Raw genomic sequence first — 20,170 nt, 5'->3', positions numbered from 1 at the left:
TAATTACAGAATCAAGATTGAATGCTACAGCAGTGGTGTGTTTGAATATCTTTTGGCTTCTGTTGCTATAAAATGCTGTATTTTAGGAGCTTTGTGTTGTCTTGCCTAGGCTCAGGTGAAAAGGAAAATAACCACTGTACAGTAATGGCTTCCCCCCACTCCTTTTCCTGGTGCAACGTCTTTCTCCTATTAGGGCAACAGGACAAAACCTGGTTTCTGGGTGCCGGTACAGGTGCTGGTTCCCTGGTTTGTAGGAATTATTTTTGCCAACAGATAAGGTGGTAGTCCCTGGCTACTTAAAGCACTGTGATCCCTGTGGGAATTCCTGTACTCTTCGGGAAAAATGCATATCGATTACTGAATTGTTACCTCTATCTTGCACTTAATTTTCACTTCTTCAAAATGATTATGTGTCTTCTCTACGTAGATGCCGCTCAACCTTACTAATGCAGTGGCAACAGCAAGACAGCTCTTGGCTTACACTGTTGAAGCAGCAAATTTTTCTGATAAGATGGATGTTATTTTTGTGGCTGAAATGATAGAGAAATTTGGAAGATTTGCTGAAAAATATAAAGAGGTAACTGGATAATTTGCCATCACTTTAAAGATAATCGAAGTGTTTGTCCTTAAGTATTTTGAGCAGTGAAACCGTCTCAACATTAGATGCAGGCACTGAGTTAGTGGATTATCAGATTCTATTCCATGTTTTTGTTTGTTTAGTAGGTCCCTGAAGTTGCTGACCCATGGTCACAGACTTCGCACTCGCGCTGAGATGATCCAGCATTCACTGGACCTGTAATGTGAGTAACACCTCTGGTCAGCACTGGAGCAGGGAGATAGGTACAGTAAGTCTGTTTTTATTTAATATGGAGTGGGTCACACAGGTTTTCATTGGTGTGTTCTTATCTAATAAAAATACAAGTAATGAAAGCCTCAGAGATCCTCTCAATAATGAATAAAACAAGACTTATGTTCTCCCCTCCCACCATGGTAGGCTGTCTTTATTCAATATTGAGCTGTATCTCTAAGGTTTTCAGTATTCCTCTATCTTGCAAGATATAAGACTTTAAAATAAAATCTTAGAGAATGCTCATTGTTGGGGAGAAAAATGCAAGTGGTTGAATAGTCCCACTTGTGGGTAGGAACTCTCTGTTTCACTGCTGAACAGAGGTTATGTTGATCTCACTGTACAGTGCATGTTGGGAAGCTGGAGACCACAATACCTCAATTTTAAACTTGTGCAAAAAAAAAACCCCAAAAAACCCCAAAACAAAACAACCAAAAAAAAAAAAACCCAAAAAAAAAAAAAACAAACCAAGCAAACAAAAAAGAAAAAACCCAAACAAAACCCAAAGAAATTTTTCCTGTCTACCCTCAGCAAACCGTAAATGCTGATTCTGAATTCTTTGCAGAACTCCTTGGAGACTTTTCAGGCCAAACTTCCTTTTTACAATCACAGCTTGGACTTTTTGGTGTATTTTGGAATTATACAAGCAGTTCATTAACTGGCTAGTTTTGTACCCAGTTGAAAATAGAAACATGTTTTAGATTGCTGCATGATTTGTTACATTATAAGGATATTCTTTTCTCGGCTGTGATTTATTGGCTGTAGAGTGACACAGCCTGGCATTACATTGCCATGTCTGAAGGTACATAGATGATATAAAAAAAAAAAAATCTAAGTTAAATTCTTAGGTAGTCTTGGTCTTAACTGGTTTGATTTGAAGTCAGCCTTTGCTTTGCTGGTATATTCAAGGAACATGAGTGCAATTTCACATAATAATTTTTAGTATCTATAGTAAGGCTTAGTTATTATTAGGGTATTGCTCTACAAACTTTGTCTTGTTATTTTATTCACTTGTACCATGTTACTGTTCTTTAGTTTGTGTTACAGTGGATATTCTTTTAACATAAATACTATAAATTATAAAAAGCTTCATTTAATAGCTTTTTCATGTCAGAAGCGGCAAACTGAAGGCAAATGTTCAGAAAGTCCTTAGCAGATTGTCTTAAGTTAGAATAGAGTTGGCAAAAAACTTGTGTGTACCTTGTTAAGCTGGGGAAAGAATGTGTAATTTTATTTTTTTTTTTAACAGTATGAAACAACTTGAATCCTGTGACTTCAAGATCTTAATACTGATACTTTATTGTAAACCCACCATTTGTTGATGTGTAAAACGTGTTACTATTTTTCAAGTAATAATGTCATAATAAGCATCTTCAATTAATTGAACTTTGATTTGTTCTTGAGTATTTAAAGGGCTACAACCTGCAAATGCTGTTTGAGGCTCTGTTAGCTGTTGAGAATGTTTACTAACTGTAGTTTCTGTCCTTACAAGAGGCAGTTCCTAAAACAGTAAATATTTTTATATTTAGTTCTTGCCTTTATTTTTAAAAACGTAAAAAGAACAACAAACTACTGTATTCTGTCCGTACTAGTAATATTCTGAAAAGAAATTGGTAAGTTTGGATGGCAAAGGAGATGTCTTCCACACCCCACCCTGTTTCTCTTTAAGCAGAAAATCCCAGTCCCTAAATTTCGTCACTGTGAATTGCATTTCAGTCAATTCAACTAGAAAATACATGCACCTTCTCTTTTGGTCCAGTATTTGTCACTGTTTCTTAAATGTTACGAAAATCCAGTGAAGGTCAACATTGTCAATGTAGGTGCTCATTAATTTTGGTGGAGTTGTGGCCTAAATAAATTAATTCCCTTTATAGTTTGTATTTGTCTGTCATACAGAAGACAGGGTAGGGATTGTGAGCATAAACTTACAACAACATAATTGGTGGTTTGAAAGCAGCTCTGGTACCAACGGATATTTGCTGTCTCATGTATAACCCATGACCTAAAACAGGTCATGCAAAAATGAAGGCAAGTAAGGAAGCAGTAAAAGAAAAGGCAGACATAGCAAAAGGAAGAGAAGCAGAAGGATTGCATCCTAATCTTTGCCTGTATTCTCTTTTCTTCTTATCTTCCCCCATACATGCAAGCTGTTTTATTGTTGATTTATAGTTTATTTTTATTTTAATTTTACTTTAATAAATTTAAGTGTCTAAAGTAGATTATAAATAGTCCTTTTAAATAATTATTACAGTAGAACGCGAAGCATTACTCTCTTTGGTTTTAATGAAATACCTGTATTTCTCATGTTTTTGTTTTCTAAGTATAATGTAACAGACAAATTACATTGGCATAAAATTTTTCTTGAAAGAAAGTAAACGCTTGAGTCAAAAGAATTTCAATATCTCAATGTCACAAGCGGGTGGTTGAAATACGAACAACCAATTTCCCTTTGCTTTTTTGCTGACAAGTTGCTTTGTATTTTCTGATAATGATCCTACCTGATGAATGCTTTCAGAGATATAAAATATTCTTATTTCTCTTCTCTGCTAGCTTGGTGACGTGATGGTGGACATAGCAAGTAACATTATGTTAGCCGATGAACGTGTTCTGTGGATGGCACAAAGGGAAGCCAAGGCTTGCACTAGGATTGTACAGTGTCTACAGAAAATTGCTATGTATCGGCTTGCAAATGGAGCTCAAGTTTATTCTACTGTAAGTATAAATTTATTTATTTAGAAGGCATTTTTGCTGCCTCGAGTTTCAATAGCTTTTTATTTTTCTTAATAGATGTTGGCATTATCTGAAATGCCTACTATTTCTGTAGGGAGAAGAGAAATACTCTGAAGAGATTTATCTCTGCCAGATAAACAGTTTTCTGTGTGGTTTTTGTTTTGTGGGGTTTTTTTTTTTATTCTGTTAAGGTAGAGAATCCCTCTTAAGATTATTCTTCTTCCTGTGATGTGTAAAATTATTTAATGTTTGATTTTTGTCATCACAGTATTCTCCAAATATTGCTCTTGAGGCTTACGTAATAAAGGCTGCTGGTTTCACTGGGATGACATGCACCGTATTTCAGAAAGTGGCTACATCAGACCGTACAGGACTCAGTGATTATGGGAGAAGAGATCCAGATGGAAATCTAGATAAACAATTAAGCTTTAAGTGCAACGTTTCAAATACACTGTCAAGTCTGGCTTTAAAGGTTGTATACTCATTGTTTCCCTACTGACTTTGTAAAAATATCTAAAATATGAGTAATTTGGAAAGCAAGCTTATATTATTAATTTTTAATGTTAAAGTAGCATTTTTACATAGCCAGAATGACTGTGACAAGAGATAATTAAAGCGACAAAGGATAATAAAGCTTGGTTATAGAATGTTTTTTAATAGACACAATTTCTAATGAGTAGGTGTGGCTTCCTTTATTAAAACTTACTAAGTTGAAAGATGCTTTCAGACCTTTTCATAAGTATGGAAATCGAAATGCTCCCTAGGTCATAATAATATTTGGCTTTATTTTGCTGTGTATTCACCTTCATTACATATTAAATGAAATATTACCAGTCTCCTTAAGTATCTGAAGTATTCTGCTCAGGGTGATGCTGTAATTAAGTATGAAGTAGAAAATGAACCTGAAAGGTTAATTTTATTTGAATGTGTGTATGCATATACACACACACACACACACACACGCGTATGTATTTGTGGCTGTGTATAGTATGGAAACACTTCCTCATATTGCTTAAAAGTAATTTTTCAGTTACATTCCCTCACATACTGGCTTGCTTTTATCACTTAATTCGCTTGAATGTCACTGTAGGGTGTATATTTGAAATTATATTTATGTAATTCTGTGAAATTACATGCATGCTTCTCTACCCAACTATAATTTATATACAGGTTGTCAAAACCTGTTTGTACACAGCATTTCATTTTGAAAGGTACTAATGCACAATTACAGCATTTCTCTTTGCTTGTCTTGGTTGCTGCTTCTAGTTGCCAGTAGTCTAATCTGGAAAACTCTGGTAATACTTTACTGATATTAACTTCAACTTTATTCTCTGTAACAAGTAAGGTAACTGCAGAATCTTAATTTTTATTTTTATTTTTTCTTTCTTAAAAAGTGTTCAGACTTCAATAACCTGATTCAACTATTTTATCATGGATTATTTGGAGATACTGTCAGATAGGTTTGTCACAACACATAGTCTGCTAAATGTAGTTGGAGGAGTTGCTAATTTAATCTCTATAAAGAATTTCACTTTCTCTTAAAACTTTAAAAATCTGTTTATTTTTAGAACACAGTTGTAGAGGCTTCTATCCAGTTGCCAGCTTCTCTCTTCACCCAAAAGCAAAAAAGAGAAATCAGACCAGCAGATGAATCTGTCTGCAAGCTTCAGCTTATTGCATTTCGCAATGGAAAGCTTTTTCCAGCAACAGGAAATTCCACAAATCTGGCTGACGATGGGAAACGTCGTACAGTTGTAACACCAGTTATTCTTACCAAGATAGGTTTGTTTTTTGTTATTACTTTTTTATAATCTTTAAAAAGTAGGAAAGATTTTTGACCTCTTTGTTTCAGCTAGTGTAGATCTTACAAAAGGTTTTTAGCATCTCGTGTTATGTGTTGAGAAATTCACATGCAAATACATTTCTTTTGTAACAGATGGTTTAAACCTAGCCAGTCACCACGTTCCTATAAATGTGACACTGCGGCGCATTGCACATGGAGCAGATGCTGTTGCAGCTCAGTGGGACTTTGATCTACTGAACGGACAAGGGGGATGGAAATCTGATGGTTGCCGCATTCTTCTGTCCGATGAAAACATTACTACCATTCAGTGCTACTCCCTCAGCAACTATGCTGTTTTAATGGTATGACAGTTAGAATTACATGTCTCTTTCTGGAACTTAAAAATATTAAGAAACCAATTCTGGTTTTGTTTTGTTTTTTCTTTGCATTAAATAAAATGAGCATTCCCATGTTTCATTTCACATAAAACTAGGCATAAGAAATCTTCAGGTTTTGCTTGCATTGATACAAATGTTGGTGTAAGATGAGGTTTAAATGGAAATCTGTCAAAGTGGAATTAATTGCTGAATATATTAGACACAAAAGAATTTTCATATGAAATGTGCTGTATTATAGGAAGCCATTTTAATGAGCTACTTAATCAAACGGGCTTTTATGAACTTCAGTCTAATAATGACAGTTGAAAAAAAAAAGTTGAAAACAAAGTTAAGCAAACCCTATCTTCTCTGTGTTAAATTTGTTAGCTTTGTCTGTTGACAGGTATGTGTTCCCAAGTATTTCTTTTTTCTGTGATCTGTAAGCAGAGATAGCTATTTCACTGCAAATTAGCTATTCATTCACTAGTATAGAAGTCTATTACCAGAAGACATCAATTGAAAAAGGAAAAAAATCAATGTTAATGAAATGGTTAACCAGTTCTAAAATGTAGCAATAGTTAAAGAAGAAGGGAACAAGACACCTTCTTTTAGTGCTTGTCAGTTATGAAGCAGGATTTCTTCTCTCTCTGTTCCCAGAGCTCTTCATTTCAGAATTTGGCCTGGGAAGATTCCCTTTTTACAGATGGTGACTGCTCTCCTGCTCATCAGTCATCACCACAGATGCTAAATGATAAAATGTGATACCTAAAAATGGTGGGCTAGCAGGAAGCTGACTGAAATAGCAAGAGGTTTAGGAAATATTTTGAAGTGTTAATTTGGTATGGAGTTTGTTGTAGTTAATGTGCTCTGTGTGGAATTAAATACATATTTTTATGTAATGTGTGTGGAAGAAAGAGGATTCCTTTATGATGATCAGTGCATTAGAAGCTACTTTTTTGTTTTGTAACCCAAATTTTCAAAAATTCCTCTTAAGAGAATTAAATGTTAGAATACCAAAAAGCTAAGCATAAATAAATTAAGATTTACATGTCAAGCTTTTAAAAAGAACTCAGCAACTTTACCTTTGAAGGTACTGTTTTAAATTACTTCAAACTGTTATAATCCTATAGTTACTTTCTTTGATTTTTTTTTTTTTTAATATATAACCTTTTTCTAATACATAACAGCATTCTTTAAAACAGAATTAAACTTCATTTGTATGTGTAGTATGCATTAAAGAGATGATGCTTTAAATTGGTCACTTTTCTGTCATCTGGAGGAAATAAAAGCATATTCGGTTTGGTGCTGTAAATTATATTTGTATTTGTAAATTAATAGACGTTAAGATTATATTGATATCTTATTATGACTTATCTGAAGAGCTGTTGACAAGCAGAAATCAAAAAAGTTAGAGGAAGGGGCAGCTTTCTTACTTTTCTCTGAGTCGCTCTCATTCTGTGCTTGCTGAAAACTAGTATTCGTTAAATATTTAGCTGGTTACCAAAATATTAGGCTGTAGAGACTGGAGAGGAGGGGGTAGGTGGAGTGGAACAGTGCAATATTCTTCCAAGAGATGTTCCTTGCACACAGTTAATACACTGCAAAAGCTCTAGATGTCTTAAGTGGCTGCTGAAAAAGGTTTTCATATTGCCTATCCATATAGTAACTAAAAAAGCCATAATAACTTATTTCGTTTGTAAAATCTTGCAGTGTTGTGAAAGTCTGGGTTCTGGTCCCAGGGTCGTAAGAGATTCTTTTGGGTTCCGTTTTAGACGTTTGGCTTTTAATTCAGCAGTTATCATTAACAGCAGATACTTGAACAGTAGTGTCAGGAGAGACCTGAATGCAATGCTTCATCATCCTGGCTGGATGGTGAATGACTTAACCAGAGTTATTTCACTCTTTTTTTTAGTCTACTGTACTTTAGTGTGTTTGTGTGTAGAAGAAAGCAGGCTGTAATGTACTGACCTGTCTTCATACATTTCAGAACATAAGGTAAAGTCCTGCCTCGTAAGGAAACTTGTAATGGAGTGCCTAGTTTTCTAATCTAGTGATTTAGGAAGATACAGTTGTAAAATTTTGTATTAATTTGGAAATTATTTTAACCACTGTTTAATAACAGAGAAGGTAACCAGGAGGGTCAGCTGAAGTCTCATTATTATAGGCCTGTAGCAGAGGAAAAAAACCAGCAATGGTAGTTGAGAAGAGAGTTCTAGTTTGCTGCAAACACCCCAGTGTTGTTCTTAATGCCATCTCTACTGTTATTTTACAGTCGGGTTTTTTTAAATGAAATATTATTTAGGGTCAGTTTAGCTTAGAAATAGCATTATTAGCTCCCCTCACTCCTTTTAGTAGGTCAGATTAAAAATGTCAGTGCAATCGGTAAGAATTCCATTGACTTAGTGGGTATTGGGTCAAGGCCTGTCCTAGCTAGGCTAGGCATACTGAGTTTTCTCAGGTGTTGTAGAAGATTATTGTAAATCTTGTGATTTTGTAGCTCTTGTTCTCAAAGTTCACACGAGTACATGCATCGCATCTTGTTACCTGTCACCAGTCTGGAAGCAGCAGTTGGAATTCTGTAAGGGCCCACAAGGATACTGGAGAGGGACTGTAGCGACAGGACAAGGGATAATGAGTTTAAACTAAAACAGGGGAAGTTCAGATTAGATATAAGGAAGAAGTTTGTTACTGTGAGGGTGGTGAGGCACTGGAACGGATTGCCCAAGGAAGTGGTAAATGTTCCATCCCTGGCAGTGTTCGAGGCCAGGTTGGACAGAGCCTTGGGCGACATGGTCTAGTGTGAGGTGTCCCTGCCCATGGCAAGGGGGTTGGAACTAGGTGATCTTAGGGTCCTTTCCAATCCAAACCATTCTACAATTCTGTAAGTTGCTGTTCTTCAATACTCACTGGCTGTGTGGCGATGTATTTGCTCATGCTTGTAACATCAGTGAGTTCCTAGGGATCTCTGGCTGGGTATCAGCCAGCGTATGGGTAGTGTTGAAATCATATGACGCTGGCTGCCTCAGGCATAATACCTTATGATCTTTCCTGAAGTGTTTTTTCCAGGTGCCAAAGAAAACCAAATACATAAAACTCAAACTGACAATCTGATTAAATTAGTTTGAAATGAGGTTGGTGAGTTAGGTAGGAATAACAAATTTATATTCTGATGAAAGAACAATTGAAGGAGTGGTGAAGAGACTGCTGACTCTAATTTAATTACAAGCCTCGATTCAAGAACTCTTCTTCTGTCTGTGAAATTAGATTACCCATCTTAACCATAACAACAGATTGTACATCACTGTGCTTTTTCTCAAAACAAACTGAGGCTTCCTCCTAATTTTCTACCTTCCTTTATGATTGCCAAATTTGTTCTCCTTTCCACCAGCACACTTTTGAACTTTGCCGGCTCTAGAGATTTTAGAGGCACTTACTCAGAATTATAGGTGAGAGAAGTTTCTGTATCCTGTCTGTCCTGAAAAATTATTTTTCATAAACTGAATTTGCCTAAGATCAGTGTTAGACTTCATAGCAGCCTTCCAGTATCTGAAGGGGCTCTGCAAGGATATTGGAGAGGGACTGTAGTGATAGGACAAGGGGTAATGGGTTCAAACTTAAACAGGGGAAGTTCAGGTTAGATATAAGGAAGAAGTTTGTTACTGTGAGGGTGGTGAGGCACTGGAACAGGTTGCCCAAAGAAATGATAAATGCTCCATCCCTGTCAATGTTCAAGGCCAGGTTGGACTGAGTCTTGGGTGACATGGCCTACTGTGGGGTGTCCCGGCCCATGGCAGGGGGGTTGGAACTAGATGATCTTAAGGTCCTTTCTAACCCTAACTATTCTATGGTTCTATGATCAGTGGTAAAGTCTGTTTTGTGCTGGAATGGACTGAAGGGTGTTTTTCTGTTTGTTTACTTCCCAGTGTTTATTACCATTATGGAAATGGAACTCTAAATTGTAACTGCATCCAAACAGAATTCTTTCTTTTTGCTCTTGTTAGTAAATGAAAACGTCACTTCTTAGATGTTTGAAATACTTCCATGCTTTAACAGTCCAAGGTTCCATCTCATGCTTACTCTTGAGTAATATTTTGATGGGTGGGTTCAGAAAACTTGAACGATGCTAAAGAGCTGTTGAATTCTATTTGCGTTATCAGCTATCTATTCTGGTCAAACAGCAATCATAGAATAACAGTCTGGTAGGTGGGTGTCATTTGATCCAGTTACCTGCTCAAATCACCTTCAAAGTGAGGTCATATTGCATCATATTTCACCTTAAAGGTTCCTGTTACTACCTGTGTGTCCTCTGCCATTTTCCTGCCCTCACAAAAAGAAGAAATAACATGGACTAATGTTAATTTTGTTCTTCTTGTTGTCAGGACTTGACGGGAGCTGAATTATATACGCAGCCAGCTGATCTTTTGCACCCAGTAATTTATGCCACTGCCGTGGTTTTGCTAATGTGTCTGTTGATGATCATAGTCAGTTACATATACCATCACAGGTATGAATCAAAACTTAACTAAAAAAAAAAGTTTCATAGTGCCTAGGATTACTACTTCTTTTTGATGGAAACACGACACAGTAATCTGCATTTGGTTGGGATTTTTCCCTATAAAATTTGTTGATGCAAACTAGCAGTTAAGGAAGTAGCTATTTCATAGGTTCTTGAGTATGACAGTTTAGCTCTCATAACCATGTATTTCTTTTTAATGTTTTTAGCCATGTATCTCACTTGTGGTTCACAATGAAAGAGAGCACTCAAGAATGTTGGTAGAATTTAACGAACCCTTCAGCATTTTACATTTTTGTTGATATGAAAGCTCGAAGGCTAAAATTTTTTGAATCAGGCCCCAAATGGTCGTATAAAGGTAGTTAATAGGAGGTTGTTATAATTTCTTGTGATGAAGACCAGATTCTATTTGATTACAAAGTATGTGGTAGTCAAATGATCATTAGCAGTAATTATAGCTCATTTATCACAAGTGTATCTTGCTGGTTTGTGAAAGACAATAATGTAGCTGTGTTTTACTTTATCTAATTTGTTCCTTTTAACAGTGTGATCAGGATCAGTGTGAAAAGCTGGCATATGCTAGTTAACCTGAGCTTTCATATTTTCCTGACATGTGTGATGTTTATTGGAGGCATAACTCAGACCAGGAATGCCAGCATTTGCCAAGCAGTAAGTAAACATGCAAATACTTCAAAAAATTAGTTATCAGTTTCATACTCCTACAAATGTGTATACCCCCTCTTCCTCCTACAGAACAGTAGTCCAGTACAGACATTTTATCAGAATGTAAAATTTTAGACCAAAAAAAAAAAAAAAAAAGGTGGTTTTTTTTTTTTTAAGATTTCTCTGTATTTTCAATCAGCCATGGAGGTAAAACTAGTTTCTTACTTGAAAACTGGAAATGTATTTTAGAAGTGCAAAATTCTTTTTTTCCCCAAAATGCTATCACAAGAAATAAGTTTTACTTATTAGTTTTATTTTTGAGACTAACTTACTATGAAATTATTCTGTATAGGCCTGTATGTGGCCTTTATAGACTATGTGAAAACTGATTTCCAAAGGTATTAAAATAATTATTTCCATTTGCTCAGTATACCCTAAAGCGAGGGAGAGAGAAGTGTTTGAAGTCAGAGACTCCATGCTTTCTCCAAAAGAACGTTACTAGATTTATTGAGACTCGTCTTTTATAGTGATTTGTTCTTCTAAGATTTGGCCGTCTTTAATTCAGTTGCAGTGTTTCAGTATAATAACAGTTCCCACTTTGGAATTACATCAGTGAAATTTCTTTTACTGTTTTTTGTTTGTTTGTTTTGTTTTGGCTTGGTTTTGGTTTTTTCCATCCAGTGATTCATAAAAGTTTTTAATCCCTTACCATAATACTCCATAATGCTTTTTGGTTTGGTTTGGTTTTGGTTTTTTCTTCCTGTGTTAAGTTTTCCTTCCCCTAGAGGCAGCTGCAGCTGGCCTTTCCAGACTCAACTGATACGAAGACGGGTGTGTATAACATACTTTATTTTTCACAATGACTTGGCATTTAGAACAGTCACAGTAAGGTGTTTTTTTTATCTTGAACTGAGTTCTTCAGTCTTTATTCAGGCTTTATGTGAGTTGTGTGTTAAATGATTAATTTTTTAACTTATCAAGGAAATGTTTGGGCAATCATTTATATTTTTCTTTTCAGGTTGGGATAATTCTCCATTATTCCACTCTTGCGACAGTACTGTGGCTGGGAGTGACATCTCGTAATATTTACAAGCAAGTAACCAAAAAAGCAAAAAGATGTCAAGATCCTGATGAGCCACCTCCTCCACCCAGACCAATGCTGAGGTGAGGCTGTTTCTGCAACTTATTATTTCCCAGGTTGCTGAGTTTATATTCTGACCAGAAAATGTAACAGGTCATTGCTCACTTTACTTTCCAGAAGTTCCATAAAGTTCCTTCTAGATTTTTCTGTTCCTCAGCGTTGTGTTAAAGAGGGTGAGGTGAAGGACGGTTGGTCTTAGACTATTGCTGTTGCAGTGCTGTGTGTGTGATTTGTAAAATAAGAAATTGGTAGCTTTTCAGCATCACCACTGGGGCTTTGTTTAGCACTTTAGATAGCAACACTTCCCATGGATTTATCAGAGAAAAAGGAATGTGTAGAACTGCTGTCACACAATTAACAATAAGCACTGTAATTTAAGTAAATAAAGTTTAGTATGTTTTCCAAGGATTCCTTACAAATAATTTGAAAAATAGGTATCACGCTTTATCAAATGAAAATACAGTTGTGAAGCATTCCTCTTAGAATTTTTACTTCTGAAATCACCAAAATAGGACAAACTAATGATCTGTGTAATTCATCCTGTGTGAAGTATTTTTAATAGAAAAGAGTAACAAACATTGTTCATGTAGCTTAGTTAGCCTCTGGATGTTAATTTAGAACTGCTAAGCTGGAATTCTCCACAAGGTGGCAGAAGGCGATTAACTTTGATTAGTTATAGGCAAATACGTAGAAAGCTTCATTTCCAAGTACACAGACTGCAGAAAATCAAAAATGCTTTTCTCAATATCATAAAATAAAATTTGTATTATTACGTATAAGCATATAGAAATATTTAATTAATAAGTTAGAAGGTAGAATGTTAATATTTGTACCACTTTTAAGCACTGTCTTTGCTTTCTTTAACTTTTACTGGGTTTTTTTTAAGGAAAAGTAAATCTATTGTATTCGCTATAGGATATCATGCCCATTGCCAACTGTGTGCCTTCCAGCAGGGTACTGAGTAGCCTTTTAAAACCTGTTGTGATTTTTGTTTTTTTTTCTTTTTCATCCCTTGTTTGTCATGGAGTTCTTGCTTTGGGAAATGTTACCGTAACTACCAGCCTCACAGGCTCAGCTCTGCGTACACATAAACATGTACATACCATTTCAGATATAGACACCTCATCTGCGACAATGGCAATGACTCTTAAGAAAATATCAGATCAGAGCAACCAGGCTTCATATTCTTCAGATTTTTCTCAGTGTCCAAGTTCTTTCAGATCAAGTTTTTCCACAGTCAGAGTGATGTTGATGTTTTTGCATGGAACAACCATAGAAGGATTATTTTTGTTTGGTTTGGGGTTTTTTTTATTCAGTTGTCTTTTAAATTTATGATCAAAACAAAACTATCTGTGGTGGCATAGGACAAAGTTCTGTGCAGGAACTGGTCATCCACTGTTATCAGGTCCCCTGTTTCTGGAATTTGGAGGGACAAAACAACCAATTTTCTGTTGCCTCCACACTGTTTATATTCCTCCTCTGTATGCCTTTCCAGAATTACAAAAGGTCTTTCAGAACATTAAAACTAAAAGCCCTGATTAATGTATGTAAGTACACTTTTTTCTACTTATTTGCCATGTGTAAATTATCCTGCTTTGTGTTTTTTGGGTCTAAAAAAGTCCACCTCGCAGGTGATAGGTAGGCATGATGCTTACACTGATCTTCAGTTTCTGTAGATATTTTCTGCAGGTGCACTCCATACCTATTAGCTTCCTTCCCCTCTAGCATCGACAAGCTTTATTCTTTATTTTGGGAAATAAACCAGTTTTGGTGGTGGTGATTATATTCATTCAGCGTGTTGATGGAACTTTGTCACAGGTCACGAACAAGGTGGTAAAAGACTTTGAAATGGATCTGGCGTTCTTCAGAAAGCTGCTACAGACATTAAAGGGGAGATTTGCTGTGGCTCACTGTAGCCAAGTTGAGAAGATAGTGCAACAGTTGGCACCAGTTGGAATTTCTTAACTGTGAAAAATCTATGCCAAGTAAATATTTTGCATTGCCATGCCAGGCAAGAGAGTATAAAAATAACTGAGGTCCTCAGATACCAATCACAAGAAGTCAATGGAGTTTGTCATGCAGAAATGGTATTTTGCTCAACAGATCCCAAACAGGACAAAAGGAAACAGCATCAATTTTTCTTTTACATAAAAGAACTGCTTTGCAAAGAATCTTACTGAAGATCTTGATAATGGGGTACTTTATGTAAAGCATGAAATAAAATAAAAATACAAATATTTCTATTACTATAATAAAAATACTGGGTGAATGTTCTACTTAGAAACACAACATTTCGCTATTTAAGGTTTTGTTACGAGCATAACACCTCTTGTTGTACCCATGTCATTAGATTTGTTTTTCTCTTTTTGATCTAATTTAAAGAAACGTTTTAGTTCGTACAGCATTCTACCCCCAAATCTTAGTATTACTGCATCTCCCTTAGCATAGGATCATAGAATCACAGAATGGTTTTGGTTGGAAGGGACCTTAAAGATTATCTGGTTCTAACCCCCTGCCATGGGCAGGGACACCTTCCACTATACCAGGTTGCTCAAAGCCCCATCCAGCCTGGCCTTACAGCATATTTTGTGTGTGTTTTTTAGTTAATATTCTGTTCATAGAACTCCTTGTTGCATAATAGTTTTGGTTTGTAATTTAGACTCTTAGGAATTGCTGAGACTTAACAACACACAAGGGCACAGGTTTTGTTTTTTCTGTTTGTTATTTTTTTGGTGTTGGTACTTGGTGTCTTGGTTTGGTCCAAGGCCAGTTGTAAACGTGTTCCTTCAATATAGCAACCTGAACTACAGCTGCAAATGATCCATATTGCTTCACTCTCCCACCAGTAACAATTTGCCTTGCGTAGAACCACCTTCACCTGTCTGTTCATGTTTGAGTAGCAGTGCATCGAGGCAGTGATTTAGTTATTTTTAGTGAATGATAAGTAAAATGTGCCACAAAGATCCATTTCATTCAGCCAGGTCTTGATTGCTGCATCAAGATAAGGAATAAACAAATCATGGCATTTGATCTTGGTAGGATTCAGCAACTAAGTAATATATTTAGTGTACTTAGGCTTCCAAGAAAGACTAAATTTATGTTTGATTGTTGTTTTGTATCTCAAGGGGGGCAGTATTAACTCCTGGTGAATAATCTGAAACACAGTGGAAAGGCCCAGGATCATAGGAATAGGTGTCTCCTGACGATAAAATAAACTATGAATCTGTATGTCGCAGTAGTAGGTTTTACTGCATGTTCTGATCTGAATTTGGGCTGGATTAGCATAAGATGCAGGACAGAGTGCCATTAATTGGAACAATTGTCAGTAATTATTGATCTGCCACTAATGAATTCAATGTGAATTCATAGAAATTGGAATGAAAAATAAGATACTCCCAATAACAAATGCCCTCGTCCTTGTGAAGGCAGTTTTCATTAACACCGCCACAGAGAAGCAGGAGGTATATGCTTTGAGATTAAACCCAAATAAAGAAGACCACCACCAACACCTCCACCCCAAAAAACTCAAGGTGCAAGAGTTCTTGAGCTGATCTTCTGAACATAGTGTCCATAATATGGGCAAGTTATCTCTGGAACAAGAGATTGCTATTTTCCTTCTAAGTTTCCATATTTTCTTCCAGCAGTTTACAACTTCTGACTGCCAGCTTTTGCTACTTCTTTCTAACCGTGTGTACCTTTGTTTAGTGCCTGTGAGGGAGGTGAGAGAGAGGTGGTTTACCGTGGGAGGAAGGAATCGTAGTGAGGAAGGCTTAGGCAAAAAATCATATTGCCAAAGCCCAAACCTGTTTATTTTCTCAAAGAACTTAATGAGTTTCAGAATCCTGGAAAGTTCTCATTTCCTTCATGCTGAATAAATTCCATTGCCATTAAGCAGCCACTAATATACTGGCTTTTACTTTTTAGGTTCTACCTTATTGGTGGAGGGATCCCTATCATAGTCTGTGGAATAACAGCAGCAGCAAACATCCGAAATTATGGCAGCAGACCTAATGCTCCTTAGTAAGTACCATATAACCGAGAGCTCTGTCATAAGATTTCATGGGTTTTCTTTTCTGAGTACTTGTTGCCATTAATTCTGATTCTTCCGGAAAATGTAACATAGCCAAGACCATTTCAAAGTACCATTATGAACTGATAAAGCATAAGTGACTTGTGAGAAGACATTAATTTTGATTCTTTGGTTTGTTTCTTTTCCAGTTGCTGGATGACGTGGGAGCCTAGCTTAGGAGCATTTTATGGACCAGCTAGCTTTATAATTTTCATCAACTGTATGTATTTTCTCAGCATATTCATACAACTAAAACGTCACCCTGAACGTAAATACGAACTTAAGGAACCTGTTGAGGAGCAGCAGCGTCTGGCCACCAGTGAACACGGAGAACTGGCTCATCAAGATTCGCTGTCGGTGTCACTAGTTTCCACATCGGCTTTGGAGAACGAGCACAGTTTTCAATCACAGCTGCTGGGAGTGGGCCTGACTTTGCTTTTGTATGTTGCTTTGTGGATCTTTGGAGCTCTGTCAGTTTCCCTGTATTATCCCATGGACCTGATCTTCAGCTGTTTTTTTGGGGCAACGTGTTTAGGCTTCAGTGCCTTCCTTATGGTGCACCATTGCATTAACAGGGAAGATGTAAGGCACGCTTGGATAACGACTTGCTGCCCTGGAAGGAGTACATATTCAGTGCAAGTAAATGTGCAGCCAGCCAGTTCCAGTGGAAGCAATGGAGAAGCCCCTAAGTGCACTAACAGTAGTGCAGAATCTTCATGCACAAATAAAAGTGCATCAAGCCTAAAAAATTCTTCTCAAGGTTGTAAACTAACTAACTTGCAAGCTGCAGCAGCTCAGTGCCACCCTACTTCTCTGCCATTGAGCACAGGTCCTCAGCTTGATAACAGCCTCACTGAACATTCAGTGGATAACGATATCAAAATGCATGTAGCTCCCTTAGAGGTACAGTTTCGGACAAATGGACACCCAAGTCGGCACCATAAGAACAGAAGCAAGGGGCATCGTGCTAGCAGGCTTGCAGTGTTGAGAGAATACGCGTATGATGTTCCCACAAGTGTGGAAGGAAGTGTGCAAAACGGCTTACCTAAAAGTCGACAAAGCAACATCGAAGGGCATTCAAGGAGCCGAAGAGCCTACTTGGCATATAGAGAACGTCAGTATAACCAGTCCCAACAAGACAGCAGTGATGCTTGCAGTACGCTTCCAAAAAGTAGCAGAAATACTGAAAAAACAATAGCTACCAACAACAAAAAAGATATTCTGAGGAAACCCATAGCGGTTGAACTTGAAAACCAACAAAAATCTTATGGCTTAAATTTAGCCATTCAGAATGGACCACTTAAAAGCAGTGGACAGGATGGACCCTTGCTCACTGCAGACGGTACTGGTAATATTAGAACTGGGTTATGGAAACACGAAACTACTGTGTAGCGGCATAATTCATTGAGGGATGAATCCATACAAACTGTGATTACACATTCCTTAAAGCTGTTAACACTTTCGAAGACTGTTTACAAACTCTAGGTACTTTATGCAGGGAGGGAACAAAGATAACCTACCAAGCAAAAGACTATCCTTTATTATCTTTGCTGTTCTTACAAAGATGAACTGTTGGTATTTTGTGACTTTTTTTGGAAGCATCAGTCTTGAGGGATGCAGAACACAGCTTTGTACATTTTTATTTTTTACCTGTAACCCTGCAGATGTGTCCACAACACATTTCAAATTTGTATTTAAATGTATAATAAATAGTATTTTCCCCAGCAGCCCAATGTTGCACTTATTTGTTGGGTTTTTGAGGATTACTGCACTGAAGCAACATCTTGATCTTACTACTTCAGTATTTGAAACTTACGAGTTTCAGTTACTAAAGAAAATATTTGGTGACTGAAATAGACAATGCAAATAGCTCAATTAATTGCATAAGGCCTGGAATTTGTTTGAAATGAAGCTATGTTTTAAAGAGATTTTTAATATACAAGCAACTTGTTTACTTCAAAATCATTGTCTTCTGCTTGTTGCTTAAGGTAGCTATATTTTCAGATGGCTGCAGCTTATTTTAGTGCACATGTACAGAGTTTTAGTTTACTTTGTAATGTTTTTGGATAATACTCTGTTCTGCCCTCATAATTACCTGGCTGGGATGTTTTTATTAATTTGTTTTAATTCATAGTTGAGGAGGTTATGAATGTTCACAGACAACAGGTGCTAATTTGTGAAGGTTGTCAGTACCTACCAGTAAAAACTCAGCTGTAATGGTGTGGGAGAATAATAGTGCAGGTGTTTCGATAGGTGGCAATGAGATAATCTGTTAGGAGTAGGATCGGTGTGCAAAATCAGGGGCTTCAGGTTCATTGCCTCTGTACAAGCCAACTCTCAAGGGAGCGTTTTGAGTTGCAAGTTCACTTTTACTCACGTGTATGTGACAATTTGCAGAATAATCTTCTCCCATACTATACAGCATCTGTGTCAAAAAAGTTGCAGTAGCAGAGCTATGTTAGTAAGGTTATCAGTTTTAAAAAGCATGTGAATTCCTGCAGTTAGGAATAGCTAAAACATGTAATGTTTTACATTATTGTAAATCTTGAAAAATAAAAGTTGTAGTTTTAAGTGGGAATTTATAATAGTAGTATAATTACAAAAATTAGTGTCAAGGTCAAAAATTTTTATGTAAAATGAAATATTACAGAATAGATTATTTTTTAAATTAGAAATATAGTTTTATTTGTTGACACCTTAATGTAAGCAAGATCATATTTTGTGTCATCCTGCTGCAGTGACAAATTTGAGGTTTTAGTTGCAGAAAAATGCTTGGGGCTTTATCTGTTTCTGGTACTGATTCCTGTCTTGATAAAACCATGTGTATTAAATAGCAAAAAATACTTCTGTATAATCTAGTACTGATAACTTCTAAGCAACAAGTGGAGTTGGATTGTGTATACCTGGATCCCTGGTTACCTCCTTCAGACTTATTCCTGTTGGATATTTTAGTGAAGTGTATCTGTTTGGATACAGGTACGGGTCTGTACAGGTGCAGGTCTCAGTAATGAAATATTGTGTTAAATAACTTATAATGTGAGGACTCAGGTATGTTTAGTTCTTGCTTGCCAGGTTCACTGCACTCTACTGATTGGTTTGATAATCTGAACTAATCTTGGATGCATTGTACAAACCTCTCCAGTAGGACAGTGAACCCAGATTTGGGTTCTATTTCTGCTTCTTCTGAGTAGTTGCCATTTAAGAATTCCTCAAGCAACATTCTGACAAGTGGATGACTCAGTTTTGATTGCTATTCTATTTTACTGGCTTCAAGAGAGGTTGCTTTTAGCTTGTAATTGACATTACAGCTACTGTTTGGATAGGTGCAGGAAGGCATCGTGTCAAAGTGCTGTTACCTGTAATCTCTGGGAATGCATTAAAAAACGTGGGAAATACAAGTCACTTTTGGATTAGACATCTTTGAAGAAAGTGTCTTTCCTAACCAAAAAGGTAAGTTTTCCTGCTTTTAATGAACATCTCAGTACAAAATTCACACATGAAACATCATCGCTTGAACATACGATTAAGACATGAAGGTGCAAGTGTTTTGGTTTTACTGAATGAAGAGAGTTCTATATTACTATTTGCTCATAGGTAAAGTGTTATCAAAACACCTAAAATGCTAACTGTTTTACATTTGTGTAGGTTAAGAACTACTTCAGGTGTTGGGAGGAGGGAAGATGAAGCAATTACCTTCCGTTAAGTTCTTTCATTTTTACTGTATCCCATCTTGACCAGTTCTGTGCTAACACTGTGCTGCTTGCCAAAGCTGTTTGTCTCATGTATTATGTTGGTGCTTTTTCACATCCCTGAGTGAACTGAAGGATTGGGGTTTTTTCGGTGTGTTTTGGCTGCTTTTTTTGAGGGGGGTGGTGTGGTGTCAGAGTTTCTAGATCTGAGAGGGATTAATAGTGTAGACATCTGTGAGAAATACTATTGTCCTTATAGTTCAAAGTTAACTTTAACAAAACATGAAGAAGGGTTCTAATTTAAACGAACACCCTGTGAATTTTTAATCCCTGCTTTCAAAAACCGACGTTTTGCATT

General features: G+C 36.6%; 1 protein-coding gene across 3 annotated transcripts in view; it reads left to right on the top strand.

The window, feature by feature from the left end:
- ADGRA3 (adhesion G protein-coupled receptor A3) overlaps nt 1–17,850 on the top strand; it is a 55,145-nt gene extending 37,295 nt beyond the window's left edge. For all 3 annotated transcript variants that reach the window (XM_030492689.1, XM_030492690.1, XM_030492691.1), the window contains 10 exons: nt 428–577; nt 3,398–3,559; nt 3,846–4,049; nt 5,146–5,359; nt 5,514–5,722; nt 10,117–10,241; nt 10,796–10,919; nt 11,932–12,077; nt 15,979–16,074; nt 16,273–17,850. In XM_030492689.1, coding sequence (XP_030348549.1) covers nt 428–577; nt 3,398–3,559; nt 3,846–4,049; nt 5,146–5,359; nt 5,514–5,722; nt 10,117–10,241; nt 10,796–10,919; nt 11,932–12,077; nt 15,979–16,074; nt 16,273–17,515 — 2,673 coding nt within the window. In that variant the 3' untranslated portion in view covers nt 17,516–17,850. The remainder of the gene's footprint in view (nt 1–427; nt 578–3,397; nt 3,560–3,845; nt 4,050–5,145; nt 5,360–5,513; nt 5,723–10,116; nt 10,242–10,795; nt 10,920–11,931; nt 12,078–15,978; nt 16,075–16,272) is intronic.
- Nucleotides 17,851–20,170: the final 2,320 nt, after the last annotated feature.

Source organism: Strigops habroptila, chromosome 7, assembly GCF_004027225.2.
Source record: "Strigops habroptila isolate Jane chromosome 7, bStrHab1.2.pri, whole genome shotgun sequence".
NCBI classification, from domain to species: domain Eukaryota; kingdom Metazoa; phylum Chordata; class Aves; order Psittaciformes; family Psittacidae; genus Strigops; species Strigops habroptila.
The sequence above is the reverse complement of the archived record's forward strand: the minus strand, read 5'-3'. Positions and strand labels throughout refer to the sequence as shown.